Genomic DNA, 26226 nt, shown 5'->3' with positions numbered 1-26226 from the left:
TGCCGAACAAAGTGACAATCAATCTCAATATGTTTGGTACATTCATGAAACACATCATTATGAGCAATCTGAATATCACTGTGGTTGTCACAAAAAGCATCAGTTGGAGACGACTACGGTGCACCCAAGTCTTCGAGAAGCCAACGAATCGAGACAACCTCAGTAGTGGTGTCAGCGAGAGCACGGTATTCAGCTTCTGTGCTTGATCGAGTAGTGAACATTTGCTTTTTAGCTCTCTAGAAAATGAGAGAGTCGCCAAGAAACAAACAATAACTAGTTGTAGAACGACGATTAGTGGGATCACCAGCCCAATCAGCATCTGAGTACGCCTGAAGGGATAAAAATAAATGTGCAAAAAAATAAAGGCCATGAAATAGGGTGCCTTTGATGTAGCAAAGAATGCAAAGAACTGCCGCATAGTGAGTAGTATGAAGAGCTGACAAGAACTGACTAAGAACATGAATCGGATAGGCAATGTCTGGTCGGGTGACAATTAAATAGACTAGTCATCCAAATAATTGTCGACAAAGAGTAGGATTATCCAAAATAGTGCCATCCATTGGAGTAAAACAAACATTAGGCTCAAGAGAAGTAGACTCAATGCGACTATCTATTATATGGGCTCGAGCAAGAAGATCCAAAGCATACTTAGCTTGAGAGAGATAGATACCATCATCTATAGATATGACCTCGAGACCAAGAAAATAACTGAGAGAACCAAGATCTTTTATCTCAAAAATATTGTGAAGGGAGGATTTGAGATCAGAGATACCATCAACATCATCTCTGGTAATGATCATGTCATCAACATACAAAAGTAGAAGAACAACTCCACGTTCACTTTTATGAATAAAGAGAGCATTCTCATGAGGACTGCAAGTGAAACCGATATTGCATATAGTGGTGCTGAACTTGTCAAACCATTCGTGAGGAGCTTGCTTAAGACCATAAAGTACCTTATGAATGAGACAAACTTTGCTAGAAGGACAAGGATAACCCCAAGGGGGTCTCATATAGACCTTCTTTTTTAAATCTCCATTAAGAAATGCATTCTTCACGTCCATCTGACTGAGAGACCATTTTTTGACCGCAGCAATGGCAAGAGCTCGAACAGATGTGAGACGAGTAATTAACAGGAGCAAAAGTCTTTTCATAGTTAATACCATACTCTTGCGTACAACCTTGAGCAACCAATCATGCCTTATAATGGTCAATAGAACCATTAGAGCGAGTCTTGATCTTGTATATTCATCTACTTCCCACAACTTCTTGATTAGAAGGAGGATCAACCAAATCCCAAGTGTGTGCTTTTTCAAGTGCCTATATTTCTTTCTGCATTGTTTATTGTCAATTTGGATTTGTGGAGGCTTCTCTAAATGAATTAGGTTCATGTTGATAAAGAATAGTAGAAAAATAATGACAATCAAGAAGATGAGAAGGTGGATTTCTTACCCTAGAAGAACGAGTGGAAGGAGGAGGCATGCCGGTAGGAGCAGGATTGTCGACCGGTCTGAAATCATCGGGAGATGGAGAATGCGGAAGAACAGGAGGTTGTAGAGGGTGACTCGAGATAGAACCTGTAGAATCATCACTAGGAAAAAGATCATCAACATTGGGGTTAGTGAAAAAAGGTGACTGAGTAGGAGGAATAGACTCAATGGAGGAGAACCGAGAAAACATATGATGCTCCCAAAAGACAACATGACGAGATATACGAATATGTTTAGAGAGAGGATTCCAACAACAATAACCCTTGTGTTCAGTGCCATAACCAAGGAAACAACACATACGAGCCCTAGGTTCAAGTTTACTATGTTTATGAGGCTGAAGAAGAACAAAACAGACACAACCGAAAATTCGAAGAGAACTGTAATCTGGAGAGGTATGATAAAGACGCTCAAAGGGAGTAACGTTACCAAGAACAAAAGAATGAAGTCTATTGATAACATGAACAGCAGTAAGAACAGCTTCACCCCAAATACACTTAGGACACGAAGAAGAAAGAAATATTGCACGAACAGAGTCAAGAATGTGACGGTGTTTGCATTCAACTCGTCCATTTTGTTCCATAGCATTGTCGCGTCAAAAAACCTTAATGACCTTGAAAAACTAAGTTTTAATCATAGTGGCAAAGTTAATACAAATCTGAAGTAACTCATGGCGATTAGTCATCAAATAAACCCAAGTAAAGCGTGAATAATCATCAATGAAAATGACAAAGTATCGAGCTCCTCCCATAGAAGCAGTAGGAGCGGGGCCCCAAATATCAGAGTGGATAAGATCAAAAGAAGAGCAAGCAAGAGAGGAATTATTGGGAAAAGATAAAGCAGGTTGTTTGGCAGTTTGACAAAAAATACAATCAAAAGACTCATTAGGAACATGACCCAAAACACCCTGAAACACAAGAGGACGCAATTTTCCTAAGGAGCTGTGGGCAAGACATTTATGCCATAAGTGAAGGGTAGATGGAGAAGAAGCAGCACCGAGATTTGGCACAGGAGGAATATGAAGATTCTCGAGTTCAAACAACCTTCCGACCTTACGTCCAATCCCGATGATTTGTCCCGTCCGACGATCCTGTACACGACAACTAGAAATGGAAAAAATGACATCAAAATCCTTATCAACAAGTTGATCAACAGAAATAAGATTAAAGTTCAATTTGGGAATATAATACGTATCAGGGAGATTAAGAGTCAACTGGGAGATAGAACCCTTTGTGTGTTGAGTGCAAGAGGGAACTATTAGCAGTATTGACAGAAGGTGCATGTGTAGTGGTAAACAGAGACGAGAAAATCTTACGCAACGGAGACATGTGATTAAAGCAACCCAAGTCAAAATACCATTTAGAATTATTTGGAGGAGTAAAAAAAGCAGCAGGGGTATTACCAGAAAGCAAGAGAAGATGCTGAAGAAGAGATGCAATATCAGATAGAGAGACAGGAGACGGGTTGAGAGGAGCAAATGTGGTAGATTCAGTAGTAGTAGCAACAGCAGAAGCAGGCACAATCTTGGAGAAGTTGGGACGAGAATGATACTTGAGTTGATCAGGACGTGATGGGTGAGTAGGACAGGTAGTAATCAAATGTCTCGAGAGCTTGCAATAATGGCAGAACAACTGTGAACAATGGTAGCTAATGTGACCTTTTTGGTGGCATGTACGATATTCAACAGAAGGACAGTCGGAAAAGAGGTGTCTGGAACGGTTATAGTTTCGACAGAATTTACCCTTTCTGTCTGTGGTAGCAAAAATCTTACTTTCTCATAATAGTAGACACAAAGATCAAAGGGAGGAGAGAAAACTGTAATTTCGGAGCAGAAAATAAAAAATCGGAGTGCAAAATTGGAAAGAGCTCGCCAAAAATCTTAAGGAGGGTCCCACTGTTTGCCACATCAACATCCACGTCAGTAGATGGATGCCACGTGGCGACGTTTGAGTGGAGGGGAATGCATGCTGGTGAGTGAGTTGGAAAGCGGGTCAAGTGTCGAACCGGGTCGGGTCCAGACGCGGGCTGCCAGGTCAGCACAGAGCAAATAGGGGCAACACATGGAGAGCGTTGGGCCGTTGATCGCGGAGCCCAATCTGACGGCGCAGGATGAATCTGGAAGGACAAGAATACTGGTCACGGCAGCGTCTTGCGGCGACGCATCTGGTGGCGAATGACGGTGAATCTGGATGCGTTAGAATTACGACGACAAGACAAACATGGTGAGAATGGCTGTGACGAATCAAAGCATTAAAAAAATATTGAAAAACGAAGCTAAAGAATACTGTTAGAGGAGAAGAAACAAAGGGGTTATAAATGAATTTACATAAAAAAAAAAATCCTATGCTCTTGATACCATGTTAGAAACAGAGAACAATTTAAAAGAGTGTCTATTCAGATTATAAAAAAGTACAATATACAAGGAGTATATATAAATACTAGAAAAATTAGAATAATAAAAATATTTAATCTTATAATTAATATATAAATATAAATAATATTAATTAATAATTAATTTAATATTGATTCTAATTTATTTTCTAACAATTTTACTATAATTTAGTTATTTTAGTTGAAGCAGAGTCTAATTAATTAAACTTCTAAACTGACAAACTAATAACGAGAGCTATGTGATTACCAATTCAATTTCTCATAGTAAAGTCGGAAGTGAGAGAAAGAGAAAAACTAACCTAGGCAGGGAGTGAAAATCAATTTTCCTTTTTATTAGTTGGGTCCAAATCAAGTTATTGGTGTTCAGTGTTTACAGCTTGAATATTAATTCACTAGTAAGATATGGTAAGAAAAAGACTGCAAACAAAATTTTCTAAGTTAATGAACTAATTTTTTCGTTCAATAATTAGCGAATAAAATAATAAATAAAAAAAATAAAAAATGAGAAAAATATTATTAACTAATTGTTGATCGAAAAAGTTTTTTCGTTCTATTTTTTTAGTTAATAATTAATCAACATTTTTTTCCTTTCTATAACAACAATTTTAAACCATTAACTTTTATTCATCTACAATTTGTTAATTGGTAATTTTTATTTTAAAAAAAAATAGTTCCTTATCGAAACCATTTTAACAAATAGTTAAAGAAAAAAAAATATTGGATCGTCTATATAATAGAGAACTAGTGGTACATAACCCAATAAACTTGTCCCAGCAAAGTAATGAAAATTTAGTGGTGATCACAATATAAGATAAATATAAAAATATTAATTATCTAATATTTTTTTTTAACTTTTAAAAATAAATATGGTTATGTAGTTTGTTTTGGGAATTTAGTCAGTAGTGACGTCTTGATTAAGTCATGGTGTGCATAATAATCGCCTAAACTGCAATGCACATTATATATGGGGTGTAATGGAGGGTCCTAAATTACAAAACGCGAATTAATCATGGTTTTTTTTTGGTGACAATTAATCATGGTTTAACCACCACAATAATGCAGTAGGTTGGTCTTTTGTGTGCTTGCAAGGATTCAGTGCCACTGGCCAGGAAAAGGTCAATAATTAAAGGAATGGGAATAGATACAACATAGAAGGCAAATCAAATCAAATCAAAACCAAGGTTGGTCCACGGATATGTGCTTCGTTGGACCATATTACGGTCCATCATACATACCAATAATCTTGAACCAAAATATAATTACAACCTTAATAGCCCTGTGTCTATCTGTATGTGTCTACCAACTTTGTTTCTTTTCCATATTTGAAGCTGGCAAAATCACTTTCATTTATAAACATACAGACAAAGAGGCAAACTTAATTATTCCATGCTTGGAATTTCTGACCTATTCTAGTTGCTTAGTTCATTGCAATAGAGAAGGCTTACCGGATCTAAGACTTTAGTTAGTAACGATTTAAAGGCATAATAACAACTAATTACGCTAACAGTATTTATATGTTAATATCTAATTCTGGAAGAGCATTATTATTCGCTTTCTCAGGGCACTTTAATGCAGGGCAAATTTGTTGCTGGATGCTTGGATCGATCACTCACATCAAAATATTTTTATATAAAAATAACAGTTAAAAATATTTTAAATAATTTAATGTATTTAATTAGATTAGTTAATATAATATATGTCAATATTTTAATTATTATATTCATCAAATATTTTTATTATATCATCTTCTTAGGCAGTTACGCTCATGGAGTTGGAGACGTTAGAGATCAAGCATTGGATGTAATGTGTCACATTCCCTTGGTTTAGGATCCACATATATTATTACTCTGAATTTTATTTTATATTTTATATATTTAATACCTTGAAAATACTCCGATCTATGAATTATTCTTTTACTTTTTAATAATGATTTGGAGTTTTCCATGTTCTCTTAAAGTAACAAGACTATAAATTAAACCTTTGTTCTACTTTTCTGTAATTCATTACAATAACTAAATTATTCAAAAAATGAATTGTCTTATAGTTTCTGACTAACATGTGAAAATAAAAAAATTGATTCATTTGTTGTATGTAGGGGAACAGATTTGTCACCTCTCGATCAGTAAGCATGCCATTGTAGATGCTGATAAATTGAATAAAAAAAACAACAGTTGAATAAAGATAGAAGCTAATTAAGAAGAAAATTACCTAGTAAAGAAAAGCAATGGTTTAAGAAAAGCAAAGTGATAGGACATATTGGTTGCAACAACATAAGCAGCTAAACTAAAACCCCAGAACCAGAACCTTGAATGGTGGGGATCAGTCTGTACAATTAAACATTTAAAGCAGGTGACTTGATGAGTTTGTTAATAACCAGTGTTACTGGTATATGTTTAGGAAGCAGTAGTAGTTGTAATTGAGAATGAATAATGACATGCATGAATAGACGTGACATTGGGCATAGGCAATCCGAAGAAGCAAGAAGCGTCAGCAGCTGGCAAAGGTTAAGTAATTGGTTTGAAGTTTGAAGGGGAATGATGAATGGTGAATTTAGCGTGGGTAAATAAGGGAGGGTAGCGTAGAAAGGCAACAAAGATTAAGAAGTAGGGTTATTACTTATTAATGAGAGAGGATAGGAGACTCCAACAGGGACATGCTTGCCTTTGCCTCCCATGCTCCCATCATAGGGATTACGGGGTGAGAGGGCCCCACCGCCACTGCTTAATCAAAACAGCTAAGTAACATATCACCCTCGCTAACTCTATATCTAAGCCCTCAGCTTCTGACTTGGAATTGACAACCACCAACAACACATAAATACACTATCTGGTAGCTCCTAGCAAGAATCCAATGGATCCGTGCCCATTCTTACGCCTCACCATTGATTCACTCGCTCTCAAGCTTCCTTCTCCCACCAAACCCTCTCCCCTCTCCGGCGTCCACCCTTCCACCACCCCTTGCTTCTGCACCATTCACGCCAAGTCCCTCCCTTCTCAAACCGCTCTCCTCCCTCTCTCTTCCAACTCTACCCCCGAAACCACCACCTCTGCCCCCTCCTTCCACCTCGACTCCACCGCTCTCCGCCGCCTCTCCGCCAAGCCCCTCCCAATCACCATCTCCGTCTACAATGGCCGGATGTCCCACACCTGCGGGCTAAGCGCCGCCAAGCTCCTCGGCCGCGTGGTTGTCACCGTTGACCTTGCCAATGCACTGTCTCGCCCCATGACCTTCCACACTGGCTGGCTCAAGCTGGCCAAGAATAGGCATCGAGAGGAGAACAAGCCATGGGCCCGGCTTCACGTGGTTGTCCGCTCTGAACCGGACCCTCGGTTCGTGTTCCAGTTCGGGGGCGAACCGGAGTGCAGCCCGGTGGTTTTCCAGATTCAGGGGAACATCAGGCAACCCGTTTTCAGTTGCAAGTTCAGTGCCGATCGCAACCACCGATCCAGGTTCTGCTTCTATCCAATTCTCTTACTTCATTAGGCTCTGGTCACGTTTTCATGTGTGTTGAAAGGAACAATACATTATGCAAGTACTTGGTTTACAAAAATAATTTCTCTTCAATAATAGTGAAAACAACATATATACATTGTAAGGATTAGACATGTGGGCGGGCTGGCATGTCGATGTCGATCTATATTCACATGGTACCTGGTACCCTCCCATGTATGTATGTTGTTCATATCTCATTTGGTGGATATCTTCTCCGCCACCTCATTCTATTTCTTCATTCCTCATCAAACCAGATATTTTCATTTCTATCTGTCTCATGCAAACCACCACCATTCTTTTAATGCTTCTATTAGGAGTCCCGCTAGAAAGACAATGAGGTATCTATATGATATGTATAATAGCTGTTTATTTGACTCAATATGTATTAATAATGTAAATTAAACATTATTATTCCTAATTTCTAGTTACTTGTTCAGTTTTGTGATATCTACCCCTAATTTACTTCAAATTCTTTCACATTAACCCTTTATCATCCACCGTTACCCTACCTCAAAAAAACCCATTGTTTGTTCCGCAGAAAAATACTCCTTTCTCTGCCACCCCACCGTGTACGCAGCAACCTGCATCCCACCGTTCTGTTTATGCACGATGTATAGCCTCTGTTCCTTCTCCGCCTCCTCGCGCCAACGCCCTCGCCGAAAGAACCTCCGTCACTCTTCACAGGGCCGAACATCCGTGACCTGCAACTGTCAGCGTCGCCGACGTGAGTTGTAGCTCCGAACCCCGCACTCGCGTCATTTCAGTGCTAGCCTGCTGCCTGGGTCTTGTTGAATTAATTGAAGAATAAACATCCACGAAAACTGAGAAAGTGAACATCCAAAATTATACAAAAAACGAACATCCAATGTGAACGTGTATAAATAACAACATAATTACTTTATAAAACGACTAACTACCAACCAAATGACCGTGTAAAATAATTTTTTGAAATAGTGATAGTTAGATAAATCATAACCAACAATCATCGTCTACAACTAAGCATCCAAGAATAACCATCCACGTTCACAGAGAAAATGAACATCCGGCGACGGGAAGAAGGCACAAACCGGCTGCGACAGAGGTGCTGGACGTCCGAGTTGCTGCGGTGCCGCGAGCTCAACTCATACAATATGCGTGTCCTCCCTACGTACGGTGGCCTGTGCGGACGACGGCGCCAGTCGGAAGAGTGTCGGCGCAATGTCCGACGGCGGCTGGTAACCGTAGCGGCACTGTACCGGTTTTTGTTTCGAAGAGAGAGTGAGAGAAAAAATTCACACCGTATTGAGAGAAAGAGAAGTAATCCTAATTTGATTCCATAACTAACGAGAATTATGATTTGATTCAAAATTTAAATTAAAAATTACTCAAAATTAATTAATTAATTACCTCTAATTTAATTTTAATTTTAATTTAACTTTTATTATATACATTATATAAAACAAACATTAATTTCTCATACTTTTCCTTTTATTATATATGCTGTCTCTAAGTGTTTTCATTTTCCTTCTTTATATGACGATTTTTTTTTCCAAAACGTACTCATATTAGTTATTTTTACATAGCGTTAACTTATGGATTACTACGAAATAAAGCAACCTTAGAGGAGACGATTTAGTAAAGACTAACCGTCTCCTCTCTCTATGACAACAATATCCCTTCTTTTAATTTAATCAAAGATTTTAATGCCCACCTTTTTTTACTTTAAAAATAATATTATTTGTATATTAATATTAATTAATAATATATTTATATTATAATATATATTTTATACTAATGACTAATTTTAGTAGTTTATCTTAGTATTTAGTTAACATAATTGAACCGCAAACCATATTATCTTTTTAAAGGTATTCGCAATTCAAGAAAAAACCCATAAGATTCTCTTATGGTCTTATGTCTCCAATTTAACATGCCGTCGTTCACAATTATTTTAACCCTTGAAAAGTCTACTCTTTATATATAGAGGGAGAATAATAGTCAAATTCTTCTTCGAAAAATCAGCCATTCTTTATTTTTATTTTTGAATAATTTTTTTAATTAAATTAATCTCTAAATAATTTTATTTAAATAATATTAGTCTCTTCATTAGTTTCTTTAATAGGAGTAATCACAGATTGTGTTGGTTTGAATTTGGAGTGAAATTAGAACCAAACTAATTGAATTGTAATTAGTTCGGTTTAGTTTGGATTTATATTTTTGTATATGTATCCTAAACTAAACTAAACCGATTAAGAATAGATTGGTTCGATTCAAATAATTGGATATTAATAAAACAAAAATTCATAAAAACAAATAAAAAATAAAATTTTTATCTTAAAAATTCTGTAAATATAATAAATATGTAAAATTAATAGAAATAATCTAAACATATTAAATACCAAATACATTAAAAACTAAATACATTAAAATCCAAACATATTAAAAAGTATATATATTTTAAATTTTTATTTTTTTATTTAATTAACACATGATCGGATTTACAGGTTGGTTCGAATTTTGTAACTCCCAAAACTGTTACTCGGACCAATTACTAGAAAGAACTATTGGTTTGATTTAGGTTAAACCTGATTACCTATCGAGTTCGAACACATAATTGAGTACTCAATACGCATGATCACTCCTAATTAAGGATTTGCTGACTTGAAAGTTGAAACGTAAAATGACAGCACGCGTGATCACTCCTAATTAAGGATTTGCTGACTTGAAACGTAAAATGACAGCACAACGTAATTAACAACATCGTTTTGCACTTAAGAAGTGTCGTCTTGCTAAGAGTTTTTCTTTTACACGTATCTTGAATCTTGTAATTCCTCGGCAACACCTTCTTCGTCAGCATCACTGGACGACGAGGCATTGATATCCAGGAGTTGCTAGGACTTGACGTTGAGTGACCACCGATGATACATTCGCTGCAAAGCCATTCATTGAGGATCGCCGCTTGACGGGTCTCGCAGCACATGCGATGTGGACCATGCGCTCACAGCTGTTGCAAACGACAACACCAGCGACGCCAAGCGGCTTAGAGCATGTGGAGAGCCACGGGATAGCGGGCGGGAGCTCCTGGTACCGATGCGGGGTTCTCGTGATAAGCACTGACGATGTCGACGACTGAGTTCTGTGGCGGCGGTAGGGTTTCGGCATGGTTGGAAGAAGGTGAAGCTGCGACGTGAGGGATCTCATTGAGGTCGATTGAGGCTGGAGGAGTGAGAGTCTCGAGGCCGCGGAGCGGTGATGTGGTCGTCAACGCACTAACAACGCAGTGACAATGCTCTACCACTACTCTAATGGGTGGTTATGGGTTAGAGAAACAGACAGTAAGAGTGAAAGTGAAGAAGAACAAATGAGTACTCTTGGTGAAAAGATGAAGAGTTAGTCTCCCTTCTTTTAAAACAACAATGTTTAGAATTCATATTTTTTTAACGACAAATTATTAACAGTAATGTAAAGAAACTAACAGAAAAACGAACGTAATTTAAATAAAATTATTGAGAGATTAATTTGATTAAAAAATTATTCAGGAATAAAAATGAAGAACTAATTTTTGAGAGAGGAACTTGATTATTGATCCCTTTTACTATAAGGGTTATTGAGTTATAAAATAAACATCCTCCGTATTATCTAGAATAACTATGTCATGATACCACTTATTCTAAAAGCTTTAGTTAATGACAAAATATAACACTAATAGTTATATCTCTAATACTTCCTAATCTTTCATTGTACATATTGTACAAATATTCCATTCACTTCTCATAATTAGAACTACATAATTAATTATGTCGAACGTCAATCAATTAATAAATAGGCCTTTGTCAGGTGTATGCTCATGTTTGGTCAAATTCAACAGGCAAGTTGACATTTTCAAATTATGAAATAAAACCACCTAGGATTCCCCCATGTGACTGACAGCATATCCCTCAAGTCTTATTAGGCTTTTGATTTTTGGTGTGAGAGAGAGAAATGTGTATGATAATATGATGTGAGAAGAGAGATGTTTTATTTGATTATGGGATGACATAAATTGGAGGGACCGATTTGTTTGCATTGTTTTATTTTTAAAACAAACCATCACAAATTGGACGGTTCGATTTGTGATTTCGAAAATAAAAAAAAAATTAATATTAAAATCGGACCGTTCGATTTTTATTTTAACAAATAAAAAAAATAAAAAATACAAATCGTACCATTTGATTTGGAGTTTAATTTTTTCTTCAAGCAAATCGGACCCTCCGATTTATAATTTATTTTTTTCATCAAATAAATCGGACCGTCCGATTTGAATAAAACACCATATGAAAAAAAACACCTAATTTTCCAATAACAATGTATTACACATATATTTAACCAATATAAAAAAAAATTAGCCGTCTTATTACTCTTATAATTTGATTTCCCCCAACAAACTTTAACAATTTCATTCATAATGTTGCTGCAAGTATTTAATTAATCACTTTGCTTACTTGGCTATTACTTTAACCATGTCTCTTATTTATGATATTTTCTTTTTCTTATTGGACAATTCAGGTCTCTTCCCTCGGATTTTAACAGCAATAATCCCCGTAGATGGAGAAGATCCTTAACCGGTGATAGAGAACGTCAAAATAGGGACAGAAAAGGTTGGATGGTCACTATTCACGATCTCTCTGGCTCACCAGTGGCTGCAGCTTCTATGATCACTCCATTTGTCCCTTCCCCTGGCTCAGACCGCGTATCACGATCGAACCCTGGCGCCTGGCTCATCCTCCGGCCTAATGGGGCATCGGTGAGTGGCTGGAAGCCATGGGGCCGTCTAGAGGCATGGCGAGAAAGAGGCCCTGTGGATGGCTTGGGCTACAAGGTTGAGCTGTTCTCAGAGACTGGACCTGCCAATGGAATCCCCATTGCGGAGGGCACAATGAGTGTCAAAAAGGGTGGCCAATTCTGCATTGATTACAAAGTGATGAAGGATTCTGGCTTGGGTTCGAGGTTACCAGGGGACGGCTTCGTGATGAGTTCAAGCGTGGATGGCGAAGGCAAAGTTAGCAAGCCTGTTGTGCAAGTTGGGGCACACCATGTGAAATGCATGCCTGATGCCGCTTTGTTCATTGCTCTCTCTGCTGCCATTGATCTTAGCATGGATGCCTGCACCCTCTTCTCACATAAACTCAGAAAAGAGCTCTGTCATCATGCCCAAGATTCCTTCTTCTCATAGCTTTCATCGGTGTTCTTGCTGCTCCATTTTTCTTTTTAGCTAGTCATTCTTTCAGCCAATTGTTTTGCGACATTCTTTTTGCCTTCATGTTGGAGTTCTTGAAGCTTCAGCTGATTTGGTTTGTTTAGGTTCTTATTCGCCTCCGGCACTACTTCTGCGTGCATTTTGAATTTTGATTGATTTCTTCTAGTTCTAGTATGAGTGTTGTAGTAAAGACTAAAGAGATGTCACACAAAGTTGTTGGGTTGGGTATTAACAGCTTACATTAGGGTAGTTATTGTTTTCGACAGCTGAAACTGGATTGCATGTATAAAACTGTACAGAATATATCAGATTCAAATGTCTGTTTATACTTATTTTCTGCTTACAGTATATCATGACTATCTCTGTTATAGAAGATATTTGAAGCAGTGAAACTACTCCCTATTGTCTCTTCATTCCACCAACCAACGGACGTATTAAGTTTACAGAAAAAAACAAGACAGATACAGTTGTCTTTTTCAACACCACGTCGGAAAATAACTAAAAGTTTATTTAAAAATCACGCGTCGTTATCAAAGAAACAGCTATTAGCAATAATTGACTCCCAAAATTTTACTAGTTGGACAAAAATAGTATACCAAAATAATAAAAAATTAATACTAATATATTAAAATATTTAAAATTTAAAATATATTAATTTAAAAGTATTTTTTATATATATTTTATAATATTATATAATATTTATTAATATTAACTTGATAGATATACATGTTGTTTTGTCAACTCATATTTTATTGATTATTTTTTGTATAATACAAAAATAATTATAGTTTAATAGTTAAAAAATTTATAAAAAGTATAACTTAACTTTTATTTTTTACTAAAATTGTGAGAGAAACAAAAAAATTAAAAAACAAAAATTGAAATCAAATAACCATCATTATATATATATATATATATATATATATATATATATATATATATATATATATATATAAAATATTTTTTCTATTAAGCAAATATTTAAATATTGCTTGTCATTTAATTACCAAATTTGACAATATATAATATTTATGGTAAGATTTTTCTACGAAACCAATTATTTTTTGACACTATAATTATTTGTTTATTTAAGCATATTTGATTTTTTTTTTAATCAAAATAGATTTTTTTAGTAGTTTTAAAACTTACTTAGATCTCAGAGAAAGAAGTAAGAGCAAAGCACAGACAAAAAAAAAAAAATTTAAACTAAACAAAATAAGAACCAAACATATAACACAAGCTCAGGACATAGGTTATTGCACGAATGCCAAAAACTTTGAAGGCACTAAGACAGAACATATAATCATCACGAACAATAAGTCCTTGAAAAAGTAAATCTTTAACTACTATTAATCTCAATCAAACAATTTCATCCATAATATTGTGCCTATAGGAAGGGAGTGGATCCTCTCCAGTGAAAGAAAAATTAGATGCTATTCTGTGTTTAATCTAACCATTTATTGTTTCCTCTCTTCTATTTAATTTTGGTCCACTTAGAAAATTAAAAGTGAAAGATCATACTTTATTCTCTCAAGTGTTTTTTTCACTGCAGAGGATCTATTTCCGTATACTATAGGTATACTATTGATTGCCCAGGAATTGAATGTTGCTCACACATATCTCAAAAGATCTTTTCTTGTTGTAAAAAATTCTGCAGTTGCGCTTCTTCCATATTACTCACACTGTGGCAAAGAAGTAAGTAATCAATTTTTGCTTTTACACATTACCAAAATTCAAATCCACCCGTCAAAGCATTCTTTTAATAATTTTAGCCACACCCAAGATAAGTCCCACCTTTAAAGGATCACACCCCACATATTCTATGACCAATTACATGCAAAGAAAATGTGGTGAATAGACTCTGATCATGAACTACAAAGTACACACTTCACATTCTCATTCTGAAGCATTTTTAGTTTGTACAGCCTATCTTTTATATTTAATCTTCCTAAAATGATAAACTAAGTGAGGAGCTCCACTCCAGGAGAAATAAAGTCAACCCACAGCATCTTAACAAAATTATACATTTTGGAATCCAACTTCTTACTCCTATCCTTATAAATAACATTAAGAAAAGATTTAACAAAATAATTCTCATTTTTGTCGAATTTCCACACCAAACTATTCACTTCATCTACGTTCATGGTAATCCTTGATAGGATTTGCATCATATCGTTCAATTTTTGCTCCTCCCAATCACGCAACGACCTTTTCCAAGTTAAACTTTAAACCTAATTGTAACCATCCCAAAAACTACAATCACAAATGCAAGACTCTCTATTACTTAAGATACTATATAATTTCGAAAAAATCTCCTGCAAATATCCTTAGCATTTCAGACATTGAACTACCTCCTAACTAACCGTGGCTAAACCATTCCCACCCTCACCATTCTCCCAAAAGAAACGAGTTTGAAGAGAAATAATCTTCTTCGCAACCAAATTTGGCATCTTAAAAATACTTAGGTAGTACGTTGGTAGATTATTTAAAACGACTTAATCAAAACAAGTTTTTCAGCTTTAGATAAATATTTACCTTTCCACCCCTTCAACCTCTCTTCGACTTTCCTAATAACTGGATCCCACGTATGAATCCGCTTAGGATAGCTCCCAAGGAAATACCTAAGTACTTATCGGTAATTTTCTTCCTTGTACCCCAACACCTCACAGGCTTTTTGTGTCGTCCCATCTATCCCATTTAAACTAATCAAGATAGATTTATCGTAATTAATTCTCAGACCGGACAGCAGCTCAAAATCATATAGAACCCTCCTATAATTCAAAATTGTCTCTATATCGCAAGGACAAAAGAGAATTGTATTATCTACAAATTGTAGATACGACAATTCAACTTTACTCTTACCTACCTCAAGCATTTGCAAAAGACCTTTTTTACACTATCTCTCAAATATTTTATTCAAAACTTCACCAACAAGAACAAAGAGAAAAAGGGATAACAGGTCACCTTGGCGAAGCTCCCTTTATAGATCGAATGGCTTTGTCGCTATTTCGTTGATGAGAATAGCCATTGATGCTGTTGTTAAACACTCCCAGATCCACCTTCGCCAAATGCAATCAAAGCCCATACCCTCCAAAACCAAATTAACAAAGTCCCATCAAACCCTGTGTACACCTTTTGAAAATCTAATTTGATCAACTATGCCGCCTTTTTTAACCTCTTTAGCTAATGTACTGTTTCGCAAGCTATCAAGGCACTATCATAGATCTTTCTTCCACTTATGAAAGTTGACTGGACCTCCCCAATCAACCTCGGCATTAGAGGTTGAAGACGGCTAACCAATATTTTTGAAATTATCTTGTATAAGCATCCCATCATGCTTATAGGTCTATAATCCTTCAGCTCATTTGTTGCCCTCTTCCTTATGTGTCAATATCACCCACGTCAAGTTCGCTTCTTTCGGGAGACTACAATCAACAAAAAACTTTCTCATTGATCTATAAAAGTCATCTCTAATTACCTTCTACAGTTTCCTAATGAACTTGAAATTAAACCCATCCGACCTCGTTGTGCAACTTGGTTCACAACCCCACACAGCTGACTTGATCTCTTCATTTGATGGGATCAATTCCATACCTTTTGCTTTGGCTCTTGCTTTGGCTGCATTAATAGACTTTACCAGCGACATATCAAAAAGAATGTTAAGGTTTTGCTTCTCCTTATATAACTCCTTAAGAACCTTCGCACCTTATATTTGACTCTACCAACACCTCTATAGCAATTTCCATTAATGTGGATCTCCTCTATAACTTTGCTCTGCCTCCTGGTTTTAGCAACTGAATGAAAGGACTTAGTGTTTTCATCCATTTGCGAGGCAAATCGCGACCAAGATAACTGCTTCCAGTAATCCTCCCTCTTCCTGTACCATATTTCGATCACGCTTTTGATTGCCTTCGCCAAAAGACATTCATCATCCCTACCCTTATCTTTATCTTCATCTACCTTTTTCATTTTATCTTTTAATTTTATCAAAGTACTCCCAATACTTTCAAAGTATTCCTTATTCCATTGCCTTAATCGTTTCCTCAAAGCCTTCATTTTTTGCAATATATCAGACCTATCTATTCTGCACCACTTACTTTTAACCACTGAAACAAAGTCATTATGAAACAACTATGCATCTAAAGAACAAAAAGGCTTTAGACCCCAATTTATTTTCTCTGAGTCAACTAAAAGACCACAATGATCTAACAGAGTTCAAGACAACCTCTTCAGCATTAGAAAATTATAAACATTTTGCTATTTATTATCAACAAACACCCTATCAATTCTGCTGCATTTTTTATCCCATACCATTTATACTTCATTATTCCACTTAACTCTAGCTCCACTTAAATTTATATATATAATACCATAACTTTTATTATTTTATTGATATTTAAGAACATAAATATTTTCACCATAAATATTTTTTTTCTAAATGTAAGGGCAAATCTATTATCAAAATAGAGGCACTATGTACTTATTATTTATTTTTTAAAAATTAATGGGACAATTGGCCGCACACAAATATAAATAGATTCATCTCTGGCGCCAGTTGCAAATTATTTAGAGAAGAGAAATGCCAAAAGAACCAACACTTTTTTATTAATATTAACTAATACTTTAATCAACATTTTATTTTTATGGTGCATATTATAGTAAAGAGATGAAGATCATTTTATGTAAGAAAATGTGTCATTTTATTTTATTAATTTTTTAAAGTAAATTATATGCTCTTTTTCATTCTCTTCACACAAAAACTTTTTTATCATAAAATTATCCTATTTTATACCTTTAAAATTAAAAATTAAAAATTTAATCTTTAATATTTAAAATTAACTAAATATTGACAAAAAAATAATAAAATTTATCGGTTATCTAGTATTACTCTTCATAAAATTCGAATTGTTGATCAGACATCTAGCATTAAGTTAAAGTTTATAACATATAATAAAGAATGCAACTTTTCTGTCTAGAATGTTGAGCTTATTAAATCCGAGAGAAAACACTAGTTGAAACTCGGGGGCTCATAGAAAATTATCCTGCTATAACGTCGAAATTCTGCATATGGCAGAACTATGTCTGTGAGGAAGGGACTTTTGAATTATATTGTTAATGATCATGGTTTGATCATTGATGTGAGGCCTTTAACTTTACTTAAAAGGACTGATATATCTGTTAGTGTAAAGTGTAACCTATTCTGACTTTTCTCAGCATCAATTATTGTCTAACAACACGGCATTTATATTACTGAATTGCCATTAAGGTAGTCCAATCCGTAGAAATTTAACCATCTGGAAGTGAAGGAATTGAAGCTGAAAAGAATACTATCAAGAACCCGTGACACTTGTACGCATTGAACAACCACATAAAGGAAACTTAATCATCATGTTTGCTAACACAATCATAGACTACGAACCACATTAAATTCATATCTCTGTTTGACCTCAAAATCAAGAAAATTTTACTAATATAATATCAAATAATATATGTGTGTACAGTGTAATAGTGAATCATCGTCCATGGAAGAATAAAATTAGCAGGTCTTTGAATTAAATTAATGGAAAAATCCATAGCGAACCTGTAATTGAATGAATCAAGGATATGAAGAAGAAGAAGAAGGAGTATGGTGTGAGGATGATTGCATATTATTGGAGAAGATGATTCGAGGCAAAGAAGCACAAACAAGAGGCCTTGGAGTAGGGATTCTAAGGCAATTGAGGGTGCCACCTGGAATAACAGAACACTCTGGTTGAGGTCTCTGCATGTCTCTACCAGGAATGCAGTTTCCTGAGAAATCAAAGCCAATGTTGAAAAGCCTGCTGCATTGCTGGCTCAAACCAGAGAAGAAGTTGTAAGCAACGGTGAGGTTCACCAAACTTGTCAAGGAGCAGATCACATCAGATAACTCTCCTGAGAGCTTGTTGTGTCCCAGATTGAGAACCTCAATGTCTTGCAAGCATGATATTGTGTCTGGCAAGTGCCCCATGAGTGAATTGAAGCTCACATCAAACACTTCAAGTTCATCAAACAGACCCACCCCTTCAGGGATGCAACCTGTTAGCTGGTTGTTGAGGAACAGAACCTCTTTGAGCTTATTCCCCATGAGCCCAAAACTTGTTGGAATGTTCCCACTGAGCTTGTTGTTAGCCAGATTGATCACCGATGCGGGTGAATTCCCCAAGCTCTGAGGGATCTCACCTTGGAATTGGTTGTTGTTGAGGAATATGGCATCGAGCTTCCTGTTGAAGAGTTCATCAGGGAGTTGACCTGAGAATGAGTTGAATCTGAGGTCCAAGTAAAGGAGGCTTGGCATGTAGAGAGTAACAATGGGGAATGGACCAGAGAGGTGGTTGTTGCTGAGGTCCAGTTCTTCCAGAGAAACGAGGTCTTTGAATGTGTCGGGAACTGTGCCACTGAACCTGTTACTGTTGAGGTGAAGAAGAGACATGTCAACCAGTAAAGAGAGTTCTTTGACGAGAGTTCCTTGGAGATTTGCATGGTTGAGGTCGATTCCTGCAACTACAACGTTGGCGGTGGCAGTAGATGTTGAAAGAGAAGAGATTTCATCGTCTTGAGGGGGTGAACAGAACACTCCTTTGTAGGAGCAGACATTAGGACCAACCCATGAATCTAGAAGCTTGAGAGGGTCATCGGAGATGGCTGATTTCCATGCCTGCAGAGCTTTGTAGGCACTCTCCAACTTTGATGAGGGAGGCTCTGATGGGGTGTTGCCATTGCCAACATTGCCATTGCCATTGCCAATGCCAACGCCTACTCCAAAACCACCACCAACCCCAACAGAGACACCAATGGCTGCGGTTAAATGGATGGTACTGCGAAGGAGGAGGAGGAAAGCGAGAAGGCAGGCCTTGTTTGGAAACATGTTTGACAAAGCAGGGAAGAGGAGAGTGAAGGAAATGGAATGGAAGGTGGGTTGTAAGGTACTCCAAATAGTTGCTACATTCAGTGGTGGGGTTAGGTTCTCTCTTAAGTCTTAACTATTGCATTCACCATTTTTTTCCTACAACTTTGGGACAAATCTCTTTCTCTCTCTCTCTCTCTTCTTCTTTCTTCTAAAGGTTGTTCAATTATGAATTCAATGAACGGCTGGTGTTATGTTTCAGTCAACATTACAACATTTCCTGTTTAACTAAGGGTAGATACAAAGATTAGAGACATGCTTGGTTATAAATATATATGTTGCAAAGAAAAACAAATTAATAGTATAACATGCTGATCTGTTCTTTGTTGTTAGTTGAAATAAAAACAAAGTGTGATCAGGACGTATATTATCAAGTAGATATATTTTAGTCATTGTAATTAGTCATTGTTGTATGTCTAACCAATTTAATTTACTTGACCCATTTCAACTTCAGTATAACTAGTTATTCTAATTTCTAACACATTTAATATTTTGTAACGGATATCATTGTGATTATTGACTATTGATGAATCTATATCCTGACACTTAGTTAAACTTGCATTGAAAGAGACGCGTGTACTGCCTTGTGTGGAATGAATTGAACAATAATATTTGTGCACAGTGCACAGATAGGTTGGTTAGGTTCTTAATTTTGAAGTGAAACCCTTGAGAACTTTAGATACAACACGTTCATTATTACCGGGTAGTAATGAACCATTATTATTGTATAGATATACATACACGAATGAGCACATTGGGGTGTAGGAGAGATAATTTATTTATTATTTTCAAGACCTACTGTTACTTGCTCCAAACACAAGTATTCAACTTGCGATTAATGGATCGCAAGATGGTAGGTTATAGACTTATAGCTCATGCTTCTCAAAAGTTGTCTCTTAATTTCTAACCTTGCACATTAATTTTATCATATTCTTGCAGACCAAAACACGCAGCCGCATTAATCATTTCAAAGCTCAATGCAAGCTCATTCAATTCAAACAATATTAGTTATATACTAAACATCATGTCTCTCTCAAGGTGAAATTCCGGCTGGACTATATTCATTGTTTCCTTCACCTTGGTTTAATTTTCCAAATTAAAGGACTAATATAATCTATATGCTTTTCTAATAATATAAGCTGTCTAGTTTTCTAGTTTATATTGATGGCTACTGCAATATCTACATGAAGTTCAACACAAGTTAGTGGGATGTGCAATATAATTTTGAATTGGCTTCACTACTAGAGTGATGGAAACATGGTCAAAAAATAATCATTATTAGAAAGAAGAATAGTGAGCTAATTGGTATGAAAACAACCGTGAAGAGAGGCTGCACTTCATCATTTTGACTAGTAAAATGGGAAGCAACTAGTTCCCAAGTTCCATGGCTGTAGGTCATGAACGGTTTTCCATTTAGCCAGGTAAAGAACACCAATTAAATGTGTGATCGACATTCGACAAGGAGGAAGATTCAACTTCAATATATATCCACTCCAATTCTTATATATAAACAAGTTTAATATTATCACATCCAAACATGTAATAAAAGTATGTAAATTGCATTACTCTAATTAAGATATACTCAATTATTTATTTATAAATATTGTCGCTACTTTTGTTTTAAATATGTGGCGATAGATTTATGTTTGACGATATAAGAATTTATGGGTGTCTACCAATAGAAGTTCCTGTTGGTAGTTGAATAATTTTCATAAAGCACACCCAACAACCCACTCCGCAAACAGCGCTATATATATATATATATATATATATATATATATATATATATATATATATATATATATATATGAGTTATACTACATATACAAGTCTTTTTAGCTTAAAGTTTTACAAGTTAGGCCAAGTTTAACAGAAACTGACATTCATTCACTAAAGCGTGATAACACGTGTGTCACTTAACGTTTCCAAAGCGTACTCTCACTCACCATTATAGAGACACTTCTTCTTCGTGTTCCTCCTTCTCCTCCTTCTCTTCCTTCTTCTTCTTCTTTTTCTTTGCGTTTCTTCTCATTTTTCTTCACGTATTTCATCTTTATCGTTGTTTTTTTATTACTGTTGTTGTTGCTGCAATTTTTTTCACTACAAGAAAAACACCCATTCAGGTACACTTGAAAAGTGTAGCCAAAAGTGAAAAAAAATGATGCCTTAGGCTACGGCTATGCTTTTTGGGCTACGGCTATGCTTTTTGGGCTACGGCTACGCTTTTTGGGGTGATTCCTATTCGGCCGTTGCCTATTCTCAAAGGCTACGCTTTTCTGCACCAAGGGCTACGCTTTTGGCGTTTGGGAATAGGCTACGCTTTTCAAGTGATGCTGTGCAGGACCAAAGGCTACGCTTTTCAGCTTCCATTTTTACTAGAATAGGCTACGCTTTTCAACACTATTGCATCACCTGTCAAGCGTAGCCATATTATATTCCATGGCTACTTTTTATAAGTGTAGCCTTAGTTCCCTTGTTTTTTTTTTTTTTTGGTATACTATAGCTACTGTATATAAGTGTAGCCTTAGGTCCCTTATTATTATTTTTTATTTAATATATATATAATAATTCTGCATTTTTAATTAAATGAGTTAAATATTATAAAATAAAAATAAATACATAATTATACTAAATAATTTTTTTGAATAATAAAAATTATCTGTAACCAAAATATATTTATAATAATGATCCAAAAGTACTAGAATAATGTTAATTTTAAATATTCATACATCTCATATTAAAATAAACATAGCCATATCAAAATAACTATGATATCACTTAGAATTTACTACTAATACTCTATAAAAAATTAAAATATTATATCCTACATAAGTATCTTCTAATAAAAGTCATTAGTCAACTATACATGTATCCATTCCCAACACTACTCTATCTTAGCCAATAAACCACAATAATAATCAACTTAATCTTCATTATCATCATCCTCAATATTATCCTGCATAATTATATAGAAAAGTAATTAGAAAAATATTTATAATGACATTCGCGATTATAAAAAAAGTAGTGTTTCACAAATCCAAAATTAGAATTCAAAGATAAAAAAATATAAGCTATAAACCATAAGATAAAGAGCTATAATTTAAAAAATCATCACCCTAGCAGCTAGACAAAAATTCCCTACCTCCCACCACAATGCCAGAATCAGAACTGTTGCCACAAAGTTTCCCTATTCTCTTCACATTTGAAAAGTTAAACTCTCCTACACAAGCCAATCTTCAATTATTACTCCTCCAACTACTACTACTACATGCAGCAGCAACATATAAAACATGATTAGGACTAGCACCTAAAAACTAAAATTTTAATATATTATTATCATGTTATACATACTATATCTGCTGTTGTAACATTTTTTTTTAAATTAAAACTAATAACTTTAATTTGAAAATACTAATACTATAAGTCTATAACCATAGCTAGTATTATTTGCTTTTTATCGGCAGATGAATAAAAAAATAGGGAAAAATTCATATATACCAACTCATCCCATGTTTCTAGTTCATGGTGAAAATAAAAGAACCAAAAATAGCAATATAACTTTCAGCCATAGCAAACGGAAGTGCACAAAATTAGAAATACAACAACCAGAATTGTACAAACAATTTTCAGCCACAAACAAACGGAAGTGACACACATATCATTGCAAGAAGTCAGAGGAGGAGATATGTGCTCATTTTTACAGGGGAACAAAGTGAAACAGAACCAATAAACCAACCAAACTAGCAATTAGCAGTTGAATAATTTTCTTTTTCCAACCAAGCATAAATCAGCACCTTAGTCGTAGCTTCCAGGCTTACAAGGTCTAAGTGGAAGTCAAGCAGTCCAGGCGACCTATCAGCTAGAACCTAGAGCCAAAATAGCAAAATGGAAAGAAGGTAAGTGATCAAATGATATATTCCTTTATTGCCGATCTTGCATAAATTAAATAAATAAATAGTAATCCATAAACTATAATTTTACGTTAGACAAGATCTAACAGAATCAAATTAAATTTTAACTGCTGAAAAATTAAGAAGGGCCTGTGATTATCCAAACATAGAAAATTGAGAGAGCTAGAACGATGTCCTAGAGAATGATAAGGACATTAACATTTAAAGGAAAAAAGTACATACCCCTAGCTGTTCCTTGATTTAATGTATTACCCAAAAAAAAGAATTTTCTTCATGATCTTCAGCTTGACAGACTTTCGGACCTATTCCCAAGAGAAAATGCATGAGGTCAAAGAAATACCAATAACACAGTTTGTTAGTTTCATGCACAATGTACCTCTTCACAAGCAGAGTTCACAGTTTTTAAACTCTTCTTAAATTCTGTAACCTGCAAAATGAAAAAAGCATAACTGAATCAAACATAAAGAAAAATATAGCAAGCACCACCATACCTGAGACAGAAATTGAATCTTGAAAGAGAATACTCTTAACTTTGACTCTACTCGTGGCACCTTCATCAGCTATAAAAAATACTGAAACATGACCAAATATATACAAGGATACGATTATAGATACATAGTATGATATTGCATTAGGAAAGGCCAAAAGAATTGTTTTATAACCAACATCTAAAGGAAAAGCGGGGACATGTAATAAATTGCTTCTTTCTTTCTAGAAGCAAGTAGGCAACAACAAATCTGTAACTATACGTGATATAGACCTTGAATTCATATGAGCTGCCTTCCAAGGAAAGAGACTTCTTGCACAATTTTATTGATCATTATCATATGTTAGATTCACTTCCAAAATCAAAGCCTTGCCACATTCAGTTCTTTAACCTTTGCAGCTAATTATTTATACCCAGAATTTTGCAATTTCCAGTTTCCATGCCAACAATTGTTTTTTCTTTTTTTTTTCCCTTAAAATAAGTTTCTTCTTTTCTCTACTTCATTTCTCCACCATTCCTCCCAACTCCCTATCAAATTTTAAAGTAAGTAAAGGGTCTAAGAAATCAAATGCTATTAGACGGATCCTAGTTATGGAACCTACAAACAGTATCCTATATAATTCTGAGTACTTAGATTTACACTAAATTAGCTATCATAAATAATGATATGGCTATAACAAATTAGTAAACACCTGTTCGCATTTTTCCAAATTCTCTTTGTCACCAGTGTATCCCTTTATAAACAAGGGGAATCAAAATTAGAAAAGCAAACAAACCAGAGTAAAAGATATGTTTTCGTAACAGCAGACGCCAAATGAGAAACCTTAGCTAACAAAACAAGATGTAAGAATTAAGTATGATAAGTTTGTTAATCTTTACCTTCAAAAGTTCCATCTCTTCTTTAGTAGGACAAAACTTAATGAGATTTTTCACCTGATCTACATCTAATACTGATTCATCCATAGCCAGCACAGCAGCCTGAGAATATCCATTTTAACATGTTAGATAATACTTAACCACATTGTTCGAGGTGGATATTTCAGATTTGCTGACAAGAGCTATTATTGGTGGCCTTAGGCACATATACAAGTCAATCAAATTTCAATAAGCATCTTCTATGTAAATAAAAAACACTAATATTTACTAGAAAGCAACATGCATAAGAATGATATTTTCATTATAAAATCTTCTATCCTGAATGATCAAAAAACTTATTCACGCCAATTTTCAGCATACCATCATATCAGGAAGTGGCATCTTAACCTACCAAGTCAATGAATACAAGTATGTAACCAATAATCCTGGATTATTCTTTGAACCACTAGATGTGAACGAACCTTAGTCTCATTAGTCTTTGTATCCTTTCCACTGACTTTGCGTTCTTGGAACAGATTCAGCGCCTGACACAGGCTGCACGGATCAAATATCAGTGATGAGAAGGAAGAGCTTAAAGAACCATTGATCAGTAATTCCCAATCTTTTGGCTTCTATCTACATTAGCTCTGCAAATTCATAGCACACACAAACCACAAATGGTGTTAGAAATAATAAACTCTGTTTGAAGAGGCGACAATTCGCACACTTGAGGCTAATAATCTTCTCAAACAAAAAAGAAAACCCTAACGAAGCAAGAAGTAGAAACTCATAAAATTAGAAAGCCCAAAAAATAGAACCCCCAAAGCCTTCAAAAATTCACAGAAGAAAAATCCATACACAGAGAACAAGTGAGATAGAGGGTGAGACAAAGAGAGAGCGAATGAGATAAAAAGTGAGATGACGAGCGACAAAGAGAATGAGATTGAGAATTATTGTAAGTGGTCTGTGATTGCTTCTCGGCTACCAGGAAGCTAAAACCATTCATGCAGTAAAACCCCTAATTAAAAACCCTAAAATTGGAACCCAAAACCTCCCAAATTTCACAGAACAAACTGAAAATCGATACATACCTTCTCAGGTGAGCGGCGATGACGATGCTGAGCGACGACGACGATGCTGAGCAGCGACAGTGAGCACACGCGATGATGATGCTGAGCGGCGATGGTGAGTGAACGAGATGGCGATGCTGAGGCGACGGTCAGCGCACGCAACGACGATGGTCCGCGCGGCGGAGCCCTAGCCGGCGTCGTCCTCTCCTTCCTTTCCCTCTCCTCTCTTCTTCTCTTCTTCTTCCCGTTCTCCACTTTTCTGATTTTTTTTCCTCTTTTGTGTGTGTTGAGTGAGGATGAGAGTGTGAGCTGGTGAGTGGTGAGCTGGTGAGCGGCGTAGCGATGTGGTGAGTGGTGGGTGGTGACTGGCGGTGAATGGTGACTGGGTAATGA

General features: G+C 35.6%; 2 protein-coding genes and 1 pseudogene across 3 annotated transcripts; 1 reads left to right on the top strand and 2 right to left on the bottom strand.

The window, feature by feature from the left end:
• Positions 1–6587: 6587 nt before the first annotated feature.
• Positions 6588–12916, top strand: LOC107630200 (DUF1005 family protein (DUF1005)). Its single transcript, XM_016333272.3, has 2 exons — positions 6588–7327; positions 11895–12916. Exons 1-2 carry the CDS (start codon positions 6729–6731, stop codon positions 12559–12561), a joined length of 1266 nt encoding a protein of 421 aa, XP_016188758.1. The 5' UTR covers positions 6588–6728; the 3' UTR covers positions 12562–12916.
• Positions 12917–17908: 4992 nt separating this feature from the next.
• Positions 17909–19775, bottom strand: LOC107630201 (leucine-rich repeat extensin-like protein 2 pseudogene; annotated as a pseudogene). The gene has a single exon (XR_015907096.1). The product of XR_015907096.1 is annotated as a leucine-rich repeat extensin-like protein 2 pseudogene (transcript).
• A 3781-nt stretch (positions 19776–23556) lies between these two features.
• Positions 23557–25165, bottom strand: LOC107634353 (formin-like protein 21b). The gene is made up of 6 exons (XM_088507884.1): positions 25145–25165; positions 24788–24886; positions 24601–24642; positions 23913–23981; positions 23798–23848; positions 23557–23723 (listed from the first exon to the last, which is right to left on the bottom strand). The coding sequence occupies exons 1-6, from the start codon at positions 25163–25165 to the stop codon at positions 23670–23672; spliced, it is 336 nt and encodes a 111-aa protein (XP_088364010.1). The 3' UTR covers positions 23557–23669.
• Between the last annotated feature and the right edge of the window lie 1061 nt (positions 25166–26226).

Source organism: Arachis ipaensis, chromosome B3 (assembly GCF_059453495.1).
Source record: "Arachis ipaensis isolate K30076 ecotype BB chromosome B3, ASM5945349v1, whole genome shotgun sequence".
Classification (NCBI taxonomy): domain Eukaryota; kingdom Viridiplantae; phylum Streptophyta; class Magnoliopsida; order Fabales; family Fabaceae; genus Arachis; species Arachis ipaensis.
Note: the sequence above shows the minus strand (reverse complement) of the source record. Positions and strands in the feature narration are given on the sequence as shown.